The 14827-nt window shown below is 43.3% G+C and overlaps 1 protein-coding gene across 2 annotated transcripts in view; it reads left to right on the top strand.

The window, feature by feature from the left end:
- ABTB3 (ankyrin repeat and BTB domain containing 3) overlaps nucleotides 1-14827 on the top strand; it is a 346648-nt gene that overhangs the window by 197602 nt on the left and 134219 nt on the right. For both annotated transcript variants that reach the window (XM_054442678.2, XM_054442680.2), the window contains exon 2: nucleotides 5137-5286. In XM_054442678.2, the coding sequence (XP_054298653.1) occupies nucleotides 5137-5286 (150 nt within the window). The remainder of the gene's footprint in view (nucleotides 1-5136; nucleotides 5287-14827) is intronic.

A 14827-nucleotide genomic window follows, 5' to 3' on the forward strand; every position in this document is an offset into this window, starting at 1 on the left:
CCCCAACATTCAGGGCCCAGGTCTCAAGTCTCCTTTGCTGTGAAGTCCCCTCTGACCATCATCCCCTTTCCCTAACTAGAGGGTCTCATTACCCTGAAAATTGGGTCACATGTTGGAGTGGGTCATGATTATCTGGCACTTTTTGCAGTGAACTCTTTAAGGAGTAGTAAGTTCCTGAATTAGTCAGAGACACCAGGAGCATCAGATGAGGAATTGGCCCAAGATTCATTGCCGTGGCAATAGCTACTTGACTTAGCCTCTGACTTAATGTCTTGGCAGGTGGGCAAACCAGAGGAAGCAAGGATGACTCAGTGTGTTCCTGCCTGGGCTGAACAGGAGAATGACATGGTTGTCAAGGGAGAGGCAGGAGGCTGGGCTTGGATGGTGAGCATTTCTGGGAAGGTCTTGTCTTCCCTGAAAGCTGAGGGTTCCTGAAGTACAGCACTAGGTAGTGCCCAGGAAATGGTGAATCTGTGTCACAGCCCACAGTGTTTTCAGACTGCCCATGTCGACCCATTAGTGGATCATGATGTCACTTTTGTTGCTGCAGTAAGCATTTTTTATTACTAAGATGGAAGAGAAGTGAAAAGGAAAACAAATGAGAGTGCCTCACATGTAGTAAGGGTCACTGTTATTTTCCATTAATATTTTAATGGAAATTATGAAGAGTGTGTGTGTGCATGTGTGTGTGTGTGTGCGCACACGCCAGGCTGTGATATAAAATATATTCTTACTCTGAGTCACAGTCAAAAATATTTGAAAAAAAACAAGATTGGATTAGAGTCTTAGAAAAAAATCCCTTGACTAATTTCCTGATTATAGAAACATTAAAATCTAATGGTCATCTGTATCATTCATCCATTATTCCTTTTTTAAAAAATTTTTTTTGGAGACAGAGTCTCACTCTGTCACCCAGGCTGGAGTGCAGTGGCATGATCTCAGCTCACTGCAACCTCCGCCTCCCGAGTTCAAGTGATTCTCCTGCCGCAGCCTCCTGAGTAGCTGGGATTACAGGCATCCACCACCACAGCCAGATAATTTTTTGTATTTTTAGTAGAGATGGGGTTTCACCGTGTTAACCAGGCTGGTCTTGAACTCCTGACCTCAGGTGATCCACCCACCTCGGCCTCCCAAAGTGCTGGGATTACAGGTGTGAGACACCACACCCGGCCCCATTATTCATTATTTATTTATCCAAAAAGTCATCTACTAGAGTTCCCTACCCCTTTGTCTCACCGTCTGTTAGATGTGAAGGTAAAACATTTAGGAGAAAGTGAGTAGCTCAGTGTGTCTGGAGCCACCAATCAGGCAGTGGGGACGAGAGCAGAAGTGTGAAAGGCCCACCTTACAAAGGTGCCCATTTTCAAAGGAGGAGTTTTTGCTGAGACTGTGTGGTTCAGGCAGGGTGAGGAGTGGACTTTAACTTCTGGTCTTGGCATTCTGTCTCCCCTCACCTGCTGGTTGGTTTAAATTATTTAGCACTTGTCTATCGACACTATTTTATTTCCAGATTATTTTGTCCATGCCAGTGTCATCTCTTCAGTTTTAAATGACTTGAATATGTCCTCTTCTTTTGCATCTCCAAAATGCTGAGCAAGTATTGCCTAGGTTTTCTTCTAGGGTTTTTATGGTTTTAGGTCTAACATGTAAGTCTTTAATCCATCTTAAATTAATTTTTGTATAAGGTATAAAGAAGGGATCCAATTTCAACTTTCTACATATAGCTAGCCAGTTTTCCCAGCATCGTTTGTTAAATAGGGAATCCTTTCCCCATTTCTTGTTTTTGTCAGGTTTGTCAAAGGTCAGATGGTTGTAGATGTGTGGTATTATTTCTGAGGGCTCTGTTCTGTTCCATTAGTCTATATCTCTGTTTTGGTACTAGTACCATGCTGTTTTGGTTACTGTAGGCTTGTAGTATAGTTTGAAGTCAAGTAGCATGTTGCCTCCAGCTTTGTTCTTTTCGCTTAGGATTGACTTGGCAATGCGGGCTCTTTTTTGTTTCCATATGAACTTCAGAGTAGTTTTTTCCAATTCTGTGAAGAAAGTCATTGGTAGCTTGATGGGGATGGCATTGAATCTATAAATTACCTTGGGCAGTATGGCCATTTTCACGATATTGATTCTTCTTATCCATGAGCATGGAATGTTCTTCCATTTGTTTGTATCCTCTTTTGTTTCGTTGAGCAATGGTTTGTAGTTCTTCTTGAAGAGGTCCTTCACATTCCTTGTAAGTTGGATTCCTAGGTATTTTATTCTCTTTGAAGCAATTGTGAATGGGAGTTCACTCATGATTTGACTCTCTGTTTGTCTGTTATTGGTGTTATTGGTGTATAGGCATGGGCAAGGACTTCATGTCTAAAACACCAAAAGCAATGGCAACAAAAGCCAAAATTGACAAATGGGATCTAATTAAACTCAAGAGCTTCTGCACAGCAAAACAAACTACCATCAGAGTGAACAGGCAACCTACAGAATGGGAGACAATTTTTGCAATTTACTCATCTGACAAAGGGCTAATATCCAGAATCTACAAAGAACTCAAACAAATTTACAAGAAAAAAATAAACGACCCCATCAAAAAGTGGGCAAAGGATATGAACAGACATTTCTCAAAAGAAGACATTTATGCAGCCAACAGACACATGAAAAAATGCTCATCATCACTGGCCATCAGAGAAATGCAAATCAAAACCACAATGAGATACCATCTCACACCAGTTAGAATGGCGATCATTAAAAAGTCAGGAAACAACAGGTGCTGGAGAGGATGTGGAGAAATAGGAACACTTTTACACTGTTGGTGGGACTGTAAACTAGTTCAACCATTGTGGAAGACAGTGTGGTGATTCCTCAGGGATCTAGAACTAGAAATACCATTTGACCCAGCCATCCCATTACTGGGTATATACCCAAAGGATTATAAGTCATGCTGCTATAAAGACACATGCACATGTGTGTTTATTGCGGCACTATTCACAATAGCAAAGACTTGGAACCAACCCAAATGTCCATCAATGATAGACTGGATTAAGACAATGTGGCACATATACACCATGGAATACTATGCAGCCATAAAAAAGAATGAGTTCATGTCCTTTCTAGGGACACGGATGAAGCTGGAAACCATCATTCTCAGCAAACTATGGCAAGGACAGAAAACCAAACACCGCATGTTCTCACTCATAGGTGGGAATTGAACAATGAGAACACTTGGACACAGGAAGGGGAACATCACACACTGGGGCATGTCGTGGGGTGGGGGGAGGGGGAGGGATAGCATTAGGAGATATACCTAATGTAAATGATGAGTTAATGGGTGCAGCACACCAACATGGCACATGTATACATATGTAACAAACCTGCAGGTTGTGCACATGTACCCTAGAACTTAAAGTATAATAATAAAAAAAAAAGAAAAAGAAAAAAATATCAAACAGGGTTGGAAACACAGCAGGTGTTCAATAAGTGTTTCCACTGTATTGACAAATACTTGTTCTTTAGGTCTCTGATAAGACATCCCTTCATTCCTAACCTTCTCCTACCATAGAGCATTTAACAAATGGTTTTGCGGCCATGTCTGTAACAACGTGTCTCCTTCACTTACACTGGGAGCTCACTGAGCATGGGATTATGTGTGTTCTCTCCATCGCTATATCCTCAACCCCAGACACAGCACAATGTCTGCCTTGTTCCTTGTATCCTCAGTAGGATACTTGGTAGGTGTATCTGTTAGTTTTCACCACAATAGTGGTGAGTAACTAACATCCCCACTATCTCAGTGGCATACCAAATAAGCATATGTCTTTATGGGCAGCTGGGGCAGCTCTAAGCTGCAGGCTGGTTCTGGATCTGCTCTGTGTGTCTCTCATGCCAGGCTAGCCAGGGCATGTTTTTCTTTTCTTTTCCCAACTTCAGATCCCCAGTTTTGCAGACAACGCATGTTTTTCATTTTTCTTTTCTTTCTTTTTTATTTTATTTTATTTTATTTTTGACAGTCTTGCTCTGTTGCCTAGGCTGGAGTGTGGTGGCACAATCTTGGCTCATCACAGCCTGTGCCTCTCAGGTTCAAGTGATTCTCCTGCCTCAGCCCCCCGAGTAGCTGGGACTACAGGCGCATGCCACCCACACCCAGCTAATTTTTATATTTTTAGTAGAGACAGGGTTTCACCATGTTGGCCAGGCTGGTCTCGAACTCCTCACCTCAGTGATCTGCCTTCCTTGGCCTCCCAAATTGCTGGGATTATGGGTGTGAGCCACCATGCCAGGCCTAGGGCATGTTTTTCTTATGACCAAGGCAGAGGCGCAAGAGAGCAAGTTCAATTTTACAAGTATTCTTCAGGCTTTTGACTCCATCATGTTTGTTAACATAGCTTTGACCAAAGTAAATCAAGTAGTCAAGCCCAAAGTCAAGAAAAAAGGAAAAGCACTGGACTTAGGGAGGTTGGGGTGGCAAAGGAAAGAGTGAATATTTCCAAATCATCTACCCAAGTAAGTTCCCAGCTCCTCACTGAATGTTTATGGAATGGAAAGGAAGGAAAGAGGATAATTGGATTCCAGGGATTTCCCGTGGGTGTTCACCATACAAGTTACAAAAGCCCATGGGGACTCTTCTACCTCCTGACATATAGCTCTACAGAGAAAGCCAGAAGCCTTGTCAAACAGGTAACAGCCCAACCATCCAGAGCTAGATCTGTTGAGCAAACAAAGTGAGCCCTCAGAAGCAATTTTCAGCAGAGACTATTCCCCCAGGGCACTGAGGGACCACAGCTGTCTTTGTGGGGAGAATAAAGGGAGTGACCTGACCACCAGAGTCACAGGAAGTCGCATCTAGGAGTGGATAGCAACCCTTCCAGGCCGGAGGAGAGGATTCTGTTTTGTGTTCTTTGGAAATGTGTGTGTACAGACGAATGCCCGCATGCTTGTTAAAATCAGGAGTCAGGACTTTGAAGAGACCTTTGCAAATAGCTGGGCATCCATTTCTAAAAAGAGTCCAGAGCATTGGTTCCTACATTGGCTTTCTTTGCAGTACCAGCTCTGGCGTGGTTTGAGGTTGTGCGAGATGTTGCACCCCTCCCTCAGTTAACTGAAAAATAACAATCTGTTTCCTTTCATTCTCTCTCTCTCTTCTAACTGCAGGGGTGCTGTGCCTACCAGACAGCCTGAATCTTCACAGAGACCCACAGCGGTCAAACAAGCCAGGAGAACTGCCCATGTTCAGCCAGTCGGAGCTGAGGACCATTGAGCAGTCTTTGCTGGCCACGCGCGTAGGCAGCATCGCCGAATTGAGTAAGTAGATGTTGATTCTCCAGCTCTCATGCCACAAGACATATCCTGTCTGTGCCCGAAGTGACACAATGTCCTCATGACAAACCCCTCAGGGCACTACTTTGTAATCAACGGGGTGACACCTTTTATTGAGTGCCTGCTGTGTACACTAAACAATGCCAATGGCGTGGGGAAGGTAAGAGCTCTGAAGCTGGTACATTCCCTGGTTCCACCATAAATGCAGGTCAGGTTCCTAAGCTTTTCTGAACCTCAGTTTCCTTTTCTATAAACTAGAGAAAATACCAATGCCTACCCAGAGTGTAGTTGTGGTGATTCAATGAGCTCACATCCATAAAGGTGCCAGCCTAAATAACAAACAGAGAAGGAGATTCTCTAAAACAAAATCATGTTTATCTGGGAATAGGCTTTGCAATGAGAATGTGCATGCCAGAGTATATTCTCAGAGAAATATTACGTGTGTATTCAGGGGGCTAAAGGAGGACAATGGTCTTTAATGGAAAAGTGAGGAGGAGGATTACAAAATTTTTTTTGTGATAATCATCGTTGGCTACAAGGATCAATAAATAACAACGGTGGCACCAGTCCGAGGTTGGACTGGCAGTTGCTGGTCACATGTCTTCATATAAGTTGTGTGTGTGTGTGTGTGTGTGTGTGTGTGTATAAGGTTACCATGGCCTTCGTGCAAGGCTGTGATTTTTGTAGAGGTTTTCTGTGATAGTTCTTGTTATCAGGCATTTGTGCATGGAAATCTTCCCTTCATGGCCTTCCCTGACTCTCTTCATCAGGGATTTTAACACAAATGATTCCATTTTAATTCTGACAGCTTTCACAAGAGGGTTTGCCAAGGTGCCTGGCACATGGTAAATACTCTATAAATGGCTGGCCACTGTTGATTTCCACAATGAGATCCACTTAAAGCATATATCAGATCACATCTCTCCTCTGTTCAGAGTCCTCCACTGGCTCTGGTTCAGTGGTTCCCCATCTGACCCACAGGAAAAGCCAAAGCCCCAGAATTACTTCCAGGTCCCCCCACCCCCTACCCTCCCCAGACATCCTCCTCCACCCCCCCCCATCCCCTGCTTGTTCCTTGAGCACAAGAGGCTTACCACAGGACCTTTGCACTTACTCTTCCCTCTGCCTGAACTGTTCTTCCTCCAGGTATCCCCATGGCTCACTCCCTCACTACATTCCCATTTCACCCAAATGTTACCTTCTCAATGAAGCTTTCCATGACCATTGTATTTAAAATCATAATACTCTGAGGACCCTTGTCTTAGTCAACTTGGGCCACTATAATGAAATACCATAGACAGCGTGGCTTAAAACACAGACATTTATTCCTCATGGTTCTGGGGGCTGGGAAGTCCAAGATCAAGGTGGCAGATAATTTAGTTCCTGGTGAGGTCTCTCTTCCTGGCTTGCAGATGGGTACCTTCTCCCTGTGTTCTCGCAGGGTGGTGGGTGGGGGGGAAGGTATTCCTCTTCTTACAAGTCCTCTAACCCCATCAAGACGATCCACCCTCATGGACTCATCTAACCCTAATAATTTGCCAAAGGCTCTGTCTCCAAATACTATCACATTGGGGGGGCAGGGCTTCAACCTATGGATTTGGGATGACAGACATTCAGACTATGGCAGCTTTTCTCCCCTTCATTGCTTTACTTTTGTCCCCAGAAGTTATCATCCTAAGATATACTCTATATTTTTGTTTTTTAATAATAGGTTTATTGAGATATGGTTCATATACAATTTACCTTTGTAGAGCATACAATTCAGCAGTTTTTAGTATATTTACCAGGGTATGCAACCATGACCATAATCAATTTTAGAACGTTTTTATTACGGCAACAAGAAATCCAGTAGCCATCAGAAACTACTCCCCTCCCCTCCCACCCACACTCTATATTTTATTTTTTTAATTCTCTCTCTCTCTCTCTCTCTCTCTCCCTACTATATAGAATATAGTAGAAACATTTTATTTGCTCACTGATGTAACCCCAGCACCAGGAATGCTGCTTGGCATGTAGTAGGCCCTCAGGAAACATAAAGGAAGGAAGAGAAAGACAGAGGGGTTGGGAAATGGGAAAAGGAGGGAAGGAGGGAAGGAAGAAGGGAAGGAAGGAAGGAAGGAAGGAAGGAAAGAAGGAAGGGAGGGAGGGGAAGGGAAGGGAAGAGAAGGGAAGGGAAGGGAAGGAGGGAGGGAAAAGAGGCAGAAAGATGCAAAGAAGGAAGGGATAATCAAGGTTGGGGTGTCCCAAGTTTAAGCAATAATTTACCATGCTTATATACCCCCTAATTCAGGGCTGTGCTCTGTGAGTCTGACCAACCAGAGGAAAGTAATCCTATATTTACTTATGATCCAATTGATTATCAAACAATTTAGCTGAATATTAGTTACTGATGGAATTGAAGCATTGATCACAGAAATGCTAGATTGTGTTAAAGTGGGAGTTGGTATTGAAATTCCAGCAAATCCTGAACTATGAAAGAATTTAAGACCCAAAATGCAACTTCCACTTCTTCCCAGAGGAATTCCCTGTACACCCATATAGGCACCCTCCATTAAGCTTACGGCCTACACCTCTGGAAAGGGAGTCAGTAGCTGATCCAAGCCATAGGGGGCGCTTATGGCCACTAGAGAGCTACTTTCCTGGCATCTGAATTTGGAAGTTGCGCTTCCGTTCCCTTCAAACCTCTGAAGTCACAAAATGCCTCCTGTCCCAGGGCCTCCTAGATACTGGTCAGTCCTGGGATTCTTCTGAAACTTTTGGGAGCTACAACACCTTTGGCAATCTGGTGAAACCTGTGGACCCTGACTCAGAATAATATTTTTAAATGCATAATGTGTAGATGATTACAAAGGAAACTGATTACATTAAAATTCAATTATCATAATATTTTAATCTCAATTGTGGCATAGTAGTTCTCCAGGTTTTTTTTCTTTTTTAATTAGCACATGATACAACAAGATCTAGCAGCAGGTCAGATGACCCCATGATTTGGGTGTAATATGTGTGAATGCTATTTTGAGATGTCTGTGACAAGTGGAATGGGGTAAGGAAATATCTGCATTTTAATACGTACTCGGGGCATTCAGAAGCAGAAGGTCCAAGCAGCACTCTTGGAGAGACATTGCTGTAAGAAGAACTGCCACACATATGGGACTTCAATGTTTTCCAGAACATGCTCATGACCCTAGAAATGTAGGATCTGGCTACTGAGTTGGGACATAGCTTTGTGGCACAACCCCAGAAGAGGCCCTCACACCATGTGGCCCACACACACTGTCCCTAAGGTCTCAAAGCTTTGTCCTGGGATGTCTCAAAGTCCTCCCCCAGCCTCCAGCACCTGGACTGGGGCCCTGCGTCATTCTGGCGCTCTCTTCGAAGAAAGGATTTGCTAAACAAATCTGCTCTTCACCTAAGAGGCAGCCTGCAGGAGCTGCTTGCCACATAAATTGTTTTTAAGGACAATTTGCTCTGTAAATTAAATGCTGTCCTCATTGAATGTTGACTTTTGCATGTGAGTTGTTAGTACACAAATGGGTGTTGCTAATTGCACATTCATTAAGTCAGCCCCATAGAATGTGTGCACAAGGAAGCACTTTGATAAGTCACGTCAGCTGCTGAAAAGAATAAAATTGCCTTTTTTCTGAACTGACTGTAATTTAGACTGGCTTGCTCTGTGGTCTGAATCAATACAGCCTTGCTCTCTGTGTACATAGAGAGCTGTTCTTCATATTCAAAGGTTGCTCTGCCAATGTGGAAACCACTGTTTTTCCAGCAAAGGTGAGATGGAGAGTTTGTTCTCAGTCATTCCTGCTCTTGTTGAAACAGGGACACGTCTGGCCAGGGTCAAGAGTGGAGCCCTATTTTAGTAGCTAATAACAATAATAACGGCAGCAGCTGATGTTTAACGAACCAGGGAACTATGATAAGTGTTTACAGGAGTTACTTCCAATATGTTATTATTGTCCTCATTCGATGATATGGGAATGGAAGCAAGAGGAGGTTAAACAACTTATCCAAGATCAGCCACACCTGTGAATTGAATGGCTCAAAATTGAATCCAGGCTTCTCAAGGCAAAGCTTTTATGCTTAACCACTAAACTACACTCCCTCCAGGAAAGTCCAGAAGATATTTCCACTCAGACTTGAGATTCCCCACCTCTGTACCATCAGGATGTCAGTTGGGTCTGCATTCCCTGCAAATTGCTCTGAAGATTTGCAATTTGCTCTGTAGGGTGCACTGTGGATGCTCTCCTGTAAACTAAACTGGAGGTGTGAACATGCACAAAGGTTACCAATACCTCCCCAAATACAGCAAGCGCTGCGTGATGACATTCCAGTCAATGACAGACTACATATATGATGGTGGTCCCATAAGATCATAATACTGGCCAGGTGCAGTGACTCACACCTGTAATCCCAGTGCTTTGGGAGGCTGATGCAAGCGGATTGCTTGAGCCCAGGAGTTTGAGACCATTTTGGGCAACATAGTGAGACTTTGTCTCTATAAAAAAATAAAACAAAATTAGCCAGATGTGGTGGCATGCACCTGTAGTCCCAGCTGCTCGGAAGGCTGAAGTGGGAGGATCGCCTGAGCACTGGAGGTCAAGACTGCAGTGAGTCATGATCACACCTCTGCACTCCAACCTAGGCGACAGAGCAAGATCCTGTCAAAAAAAAAAAAAAAAAAAAAAAGAAAAAAAAAAGAAAGAAGGAAAGAAGGAAAGAAGAGAAAGAAAGAGAAAAAATATTACTGCATTTTTTTACTGTACCTTTTTTATGTTTAGGTATGTTTAGATACACAAGTACTTCCCGCTGTGTTACGATTGCCCACAGTATCAGGACAGACACATACTGTACAGGTTTGTAGGCTGAGAGCAATAGGCATAGCCTACAGCCTAGGTGTGCAGTAGGCTGTACCCCTAGGTTTGTGTAATGCAGTCTATGATGTTCATCCAACAATGAAATCGTCTAAGAACATATTTCTCAGAACCCATCCCTGTTGTGAATCAATGCTGGGCTGTGTCTAGACAGAGGACCACCTCTGCAGACTGGGACTCCTCCTGGTAACCCTTGCCTGTTTCTTCGGGGCCTCATATTAAAATCTAGAACTGTCTTGATCACCTGGAATGTCCAAAGCACTTATCTTTGTCCAGCCTGTTATGGCTTGAGGTAAAAACATGTCCACTATTTCTGGAGCACCTATTGTGTACCAGCTGCTTTGAATACCTTTAAGGTATTATTATTCCCATTTCACAGATAAGCAAACTGAGACTTAGGATAAATGTCTTGCCCAAGGCCACTCAGCTAGTAAGTGACAGTCATAATTAAAATCATTTTTTTCTTTTTCCCTCTGCTGTGCTGTGTGCAAATCAGCTTTGTATTATGAGCACCTAACACATCACCCACAACTCAGGAAATTTCCCTTGAATGTCAAATGAATAAATGAATGACCTAAAGTGAACTTGTCTGAGAAACAAAAACTGAAGAAAATGCGGCAAGTAAGTGGGACTCTTAATGAAACCCAGTCAGATAATAAATTTTCTATTGAGCTAAATTTTGAACTCAGGGATGTAGAGCTGAACTTACGCAGGTTCTAAAATATTTGACTGGTAAGCTAAATCAAGAGGAAACGAAAATTGCCAAACTGACATCAGCTGGCAATTCTTTGATCCTGAGCCCTAGGAAATTTGCCGGGCGATGGACATCACAGTTGACTTAGAGTTCGGTGGGCGGTCCAGGTCTTCTTCCCTGAACCAGTAAGTAGGGCTGGGGGAAGTACATCCACCCAATCCCCACTGGGCTGTGGGGAAGCAGAGGCCCTGGCTTCTCTCCCTTTAGGACCAATTTGCTTTTGGTCCCATCCAAGTCCATATTTGTGTCCTCTGAGACCTTGTCTTGGCTCTTCTGCCTGTCACCTCAGCCTTGCCCCCAAGCTCCCAGTTAAACCCCCAGGTGACAGTCGTTAATTATAGTATTTGCTTTCTGTTGTTTAAAGAAAAAAAAAATGAGGACTTCTTCATAAAATGTCTCTTCCTGTTATCTTTTCACACTAGACTGTGAACTTGCTGTCCCCAGGCAATTAGGCAATCAAAACAGGGCCATTAATTTACAACTGTATAAAAAGGTTTTCTGGGTTGTCTCTCCTCAGTGTCACCAAAAGAAAACGCACACCCACAAAAATAGCGCTTTTTGCTTGGACAAAGTTGTCTTTCCCCTTGTTTGAAATGTAAGTGGGCTCTTTTCTGAGACTCCCCTGCCTCCAGCCCCTAGGGTATACCTGTAATCTTCTCATGTGGTGAAGTGGCCACTGGCCTACTGATATTTCTTGAATATTCCACTCATGCCCCTACCACAAGGCTTTTGCACCTGCTGCTCCTTGTGCCTGAAAAGCTCTTCCCCTAATATTCTCAAAGCTCCCTTGCTTCATTCAAGCTTCTTCTAAAATGTCACCTCCTCAGAGATGCCCTCCATGACTGCCCCACCCACCTACCCCTCCCCACATCACTCCCTATTCCCTCTTCTGCCTTAATTTTCTTCTTGCACTTGTTACCAACTGACAAGCTATATATATGTTTATTTTCTGTCTCCCCCACCAAGACTGTAAATCCCATAAGAGTTGAAACTCTTTTTTTGAGATGGAGTCTCACTGTTGTCTCCCAGGCTGGAGTGCAGTGGCGCAGTCTCAGCTCACTGTAACCTCCGCCTCCTGGGTTCAAGCAATTCTTGTGCCTCAGCCTCCCAAGTAGCTGGGACTACAGGCATACACCACCATGCCCAGCTAATTTTTGTATTTTTAGTAGAGACGGGGTTTCACCATGTTGGCCAGGCTGATCTCGAACCCTTGAGCTCGAGCATTCTGCCCGCCTCGGCCTCCCAAAGTGCTGGGATTAGAGGCGTGAGCCACAGTGCCTGGCCAGGACCTTTTTTTTTTTTTTTTTTTTTTAACATCACTGCATCCCCAGTGCCTAAAACAATGTTCAGCACACAGTAGGACACAATAATATTTGCTGGATGAATTAATGAATGGCAAGCTTCCAGCTGAATCCACAGGTCAGCCTTCTCTTGTTGCATCTCTGTTCCTTTGTCTCTCCTTCTCCATAAAAATCTCTCATTACCCTGTACCTAATGACCTGGATTATATGTGGTCTTTTTTCTTTTCTTGTTTCTTTTGCTTTTTTCTCAAGGACAGGGGTTTCAATCAGATGAGTTAAACAGCAGTTTATAATACTGCGGAGTGACTTGGTTTCCTCATATGTGCTGTGTAACTTAGGACAAGTGACTTGATTACTCTGATTTCCAGTTTTATAGTCTGTGAGAAAAGGGTGTCAATACCTCCTCTCCCAGGGTTGTGGGAGGTTTGGGAAATATACTAGAGTAAGTGGTAGCTGGCCATGGATGGAAGGAAGAGTAGGAAGGCAGTGAAGGTGCTGTATCAGCATGGATTTGGGCAGAAGGAGCCCACCATTGGAATTTGTGACTTTTTATTCTAGGGTGGTCACACTTGGCATGCAGGAACAATGGTTTCCTGGGGGCTCCACAGATGATCCTGAGTCAGGTAGGTTAGAGTAGCATTTCCCCAAGGGTGGCACTGGAAATGATAGTAGGTGATGCACAAAACACCTTCTAATTTAAATTGCAATATATTTTTAGGAGTACTAGGACAATATTAGTTTTCCATTTATGGCACTGATACGAAATTTTCTCTTAAATATGAATTTATATGTGTGAAATAATTAGCCAATTTAAAGAAAAATATTAAGTAAATAAATTGTATCAGCAGCACACAGATATGAGAGACATAATGATGGTGATTCCCAAATGGCTGATATTTGGGAAACATAGTTATTAGTGGATTGATTCTCAGGTAGGCTTCTAAAATCAAACTCCATCTATCCAAATTCAGTTCAGTTAATGACTATTGGATTTGTTGTTTTGGGATCATGACACTGACAAGGGAAGCAGCAGATAGCACATATTATAGAGCAGGGTTTGAAAGGAAGCTAGTGACTTCGGGGATCCCTGTGCCAACTCCATCTCCCGTGGCCAGCCCTCCTCAGAGACATCTTTGAGACCTCTGACCTTGGGACTAGGCTGCTGCTGTTGCTACTGCTGCTGCTGATGGTGATGATGGTGGCAGTGATGGTGAGGGTGATGGAGATGATGATGGAGATGATGACGGTGGTCATGGTGATGATAATGGTGATGGTGATGATGATGATTATGGTGATAGTGATGATGATGGAGATGATGATGGTAGTGATGGTGATGGTGACAGAGATGATTCTGGTGATGATGGTGGTGATGTCTGAGATGATGGTGGTGATGATGATGGTGATGGTGATGATTATGATGGAGATGATGACGGTGATGGCGGTAATGACAGAGATGATGGTAGTGATGATGGTGATGATGATGATGGAGATGATGATGGTGATGGTGATGATGATGGAGATGATGACGGTGGTCATGTTGATGATGATGGTGATGATGATGGTGATGGTGATGATGATGATGGAGATGATGGTGATGGCGATAATAATGGAGATGATGATGGTGGTGATGATGGTGATGGTGTTGATGTGACAGTGATGGTGATGATGATGGTGATGATGACAGAGGTGATAATCATGATGATGTACATGATGGTAATGATGATGGTGACGGGGATGGTGATGAAGATCAAGATGATGATGGTAGTAATACAAAGAATAATAGTACTGAATACTTATTAAGTGCTTACGATATACCAGACTCTGTTCCAAGTGCTTTAAATGCTTTATATGCATTTCTTCGTTTAATACTATGAGGTAGGTACTATTATTGTCCTAATTTTGCAGATGAAACGAAGGTTAAGTACTTTAAATATATTATTTGTTTAATCCATGCAACAAATTCATTAGGTCATAATCATTCTCACTTACAGAGACATTAAGTAACTCACCTAAGGTCACTCATCTGGTTAGTAGCAGGTTGGAGGCTCTCAGTCTGAGTCTTAAGAGCATGTTCCTAACCACATGCCACATTGCCTCCCCTTTCTGGAACAGAACAATGGATGAGGCATGGTCTCTGCTTTTGAGACTCAGTAGGGAAAGCAGATGTGTGGATAATTAACTGTGAAATGCAACAGAATTAAACACGTAATGTGTTAGACTTTATAAGCAGGCTTTGCGGGTACACAGAGAAAAGAGGGACTTGATTCTGACCAGGGACATCCTGGAGGGCTTCATGGAAGAAGTAGCATTTGGTCATAGCCTTGAAGGTCTTCAATTGTTAGGAGGATGAAGAAAAGGGCAATCCAAGGTGGGAAAACAAGAACAGAAGAAGGGAACCTGGAAATGCAGGGCAAGCTGAAAAGTGCTCTGAGGAGATGGTGAGATAGTTAACTCAACCAAGGCAAAAGGTACCTGACCGTCAGGCTTCCCAGTGCCTTGGGGAAATGAATGAGTGGAGTAGGGGCTCAAAATGATTCTCTTCTCTTCTCCACTTCCTTTTTAATCTTCTTGTTTTGAGCTTTTTAATGGAAGTT

This window comes from Pongo pygmaeus, chromosome 10, assembly GCF_028885625.2.
Source record: "Pongo pygmaeus isolate AG05252 chromosome 10, NHGRI_mPonPyg2-v2.0_pri, whole genome shotgun sequence".
Taxonomy (NCBI): domain Eukaryota; kingdom Metazoa; phylum Chordata; class Mammalia; order Primates; family Hominidae; genus Pongo; species Pongo pygmaeus.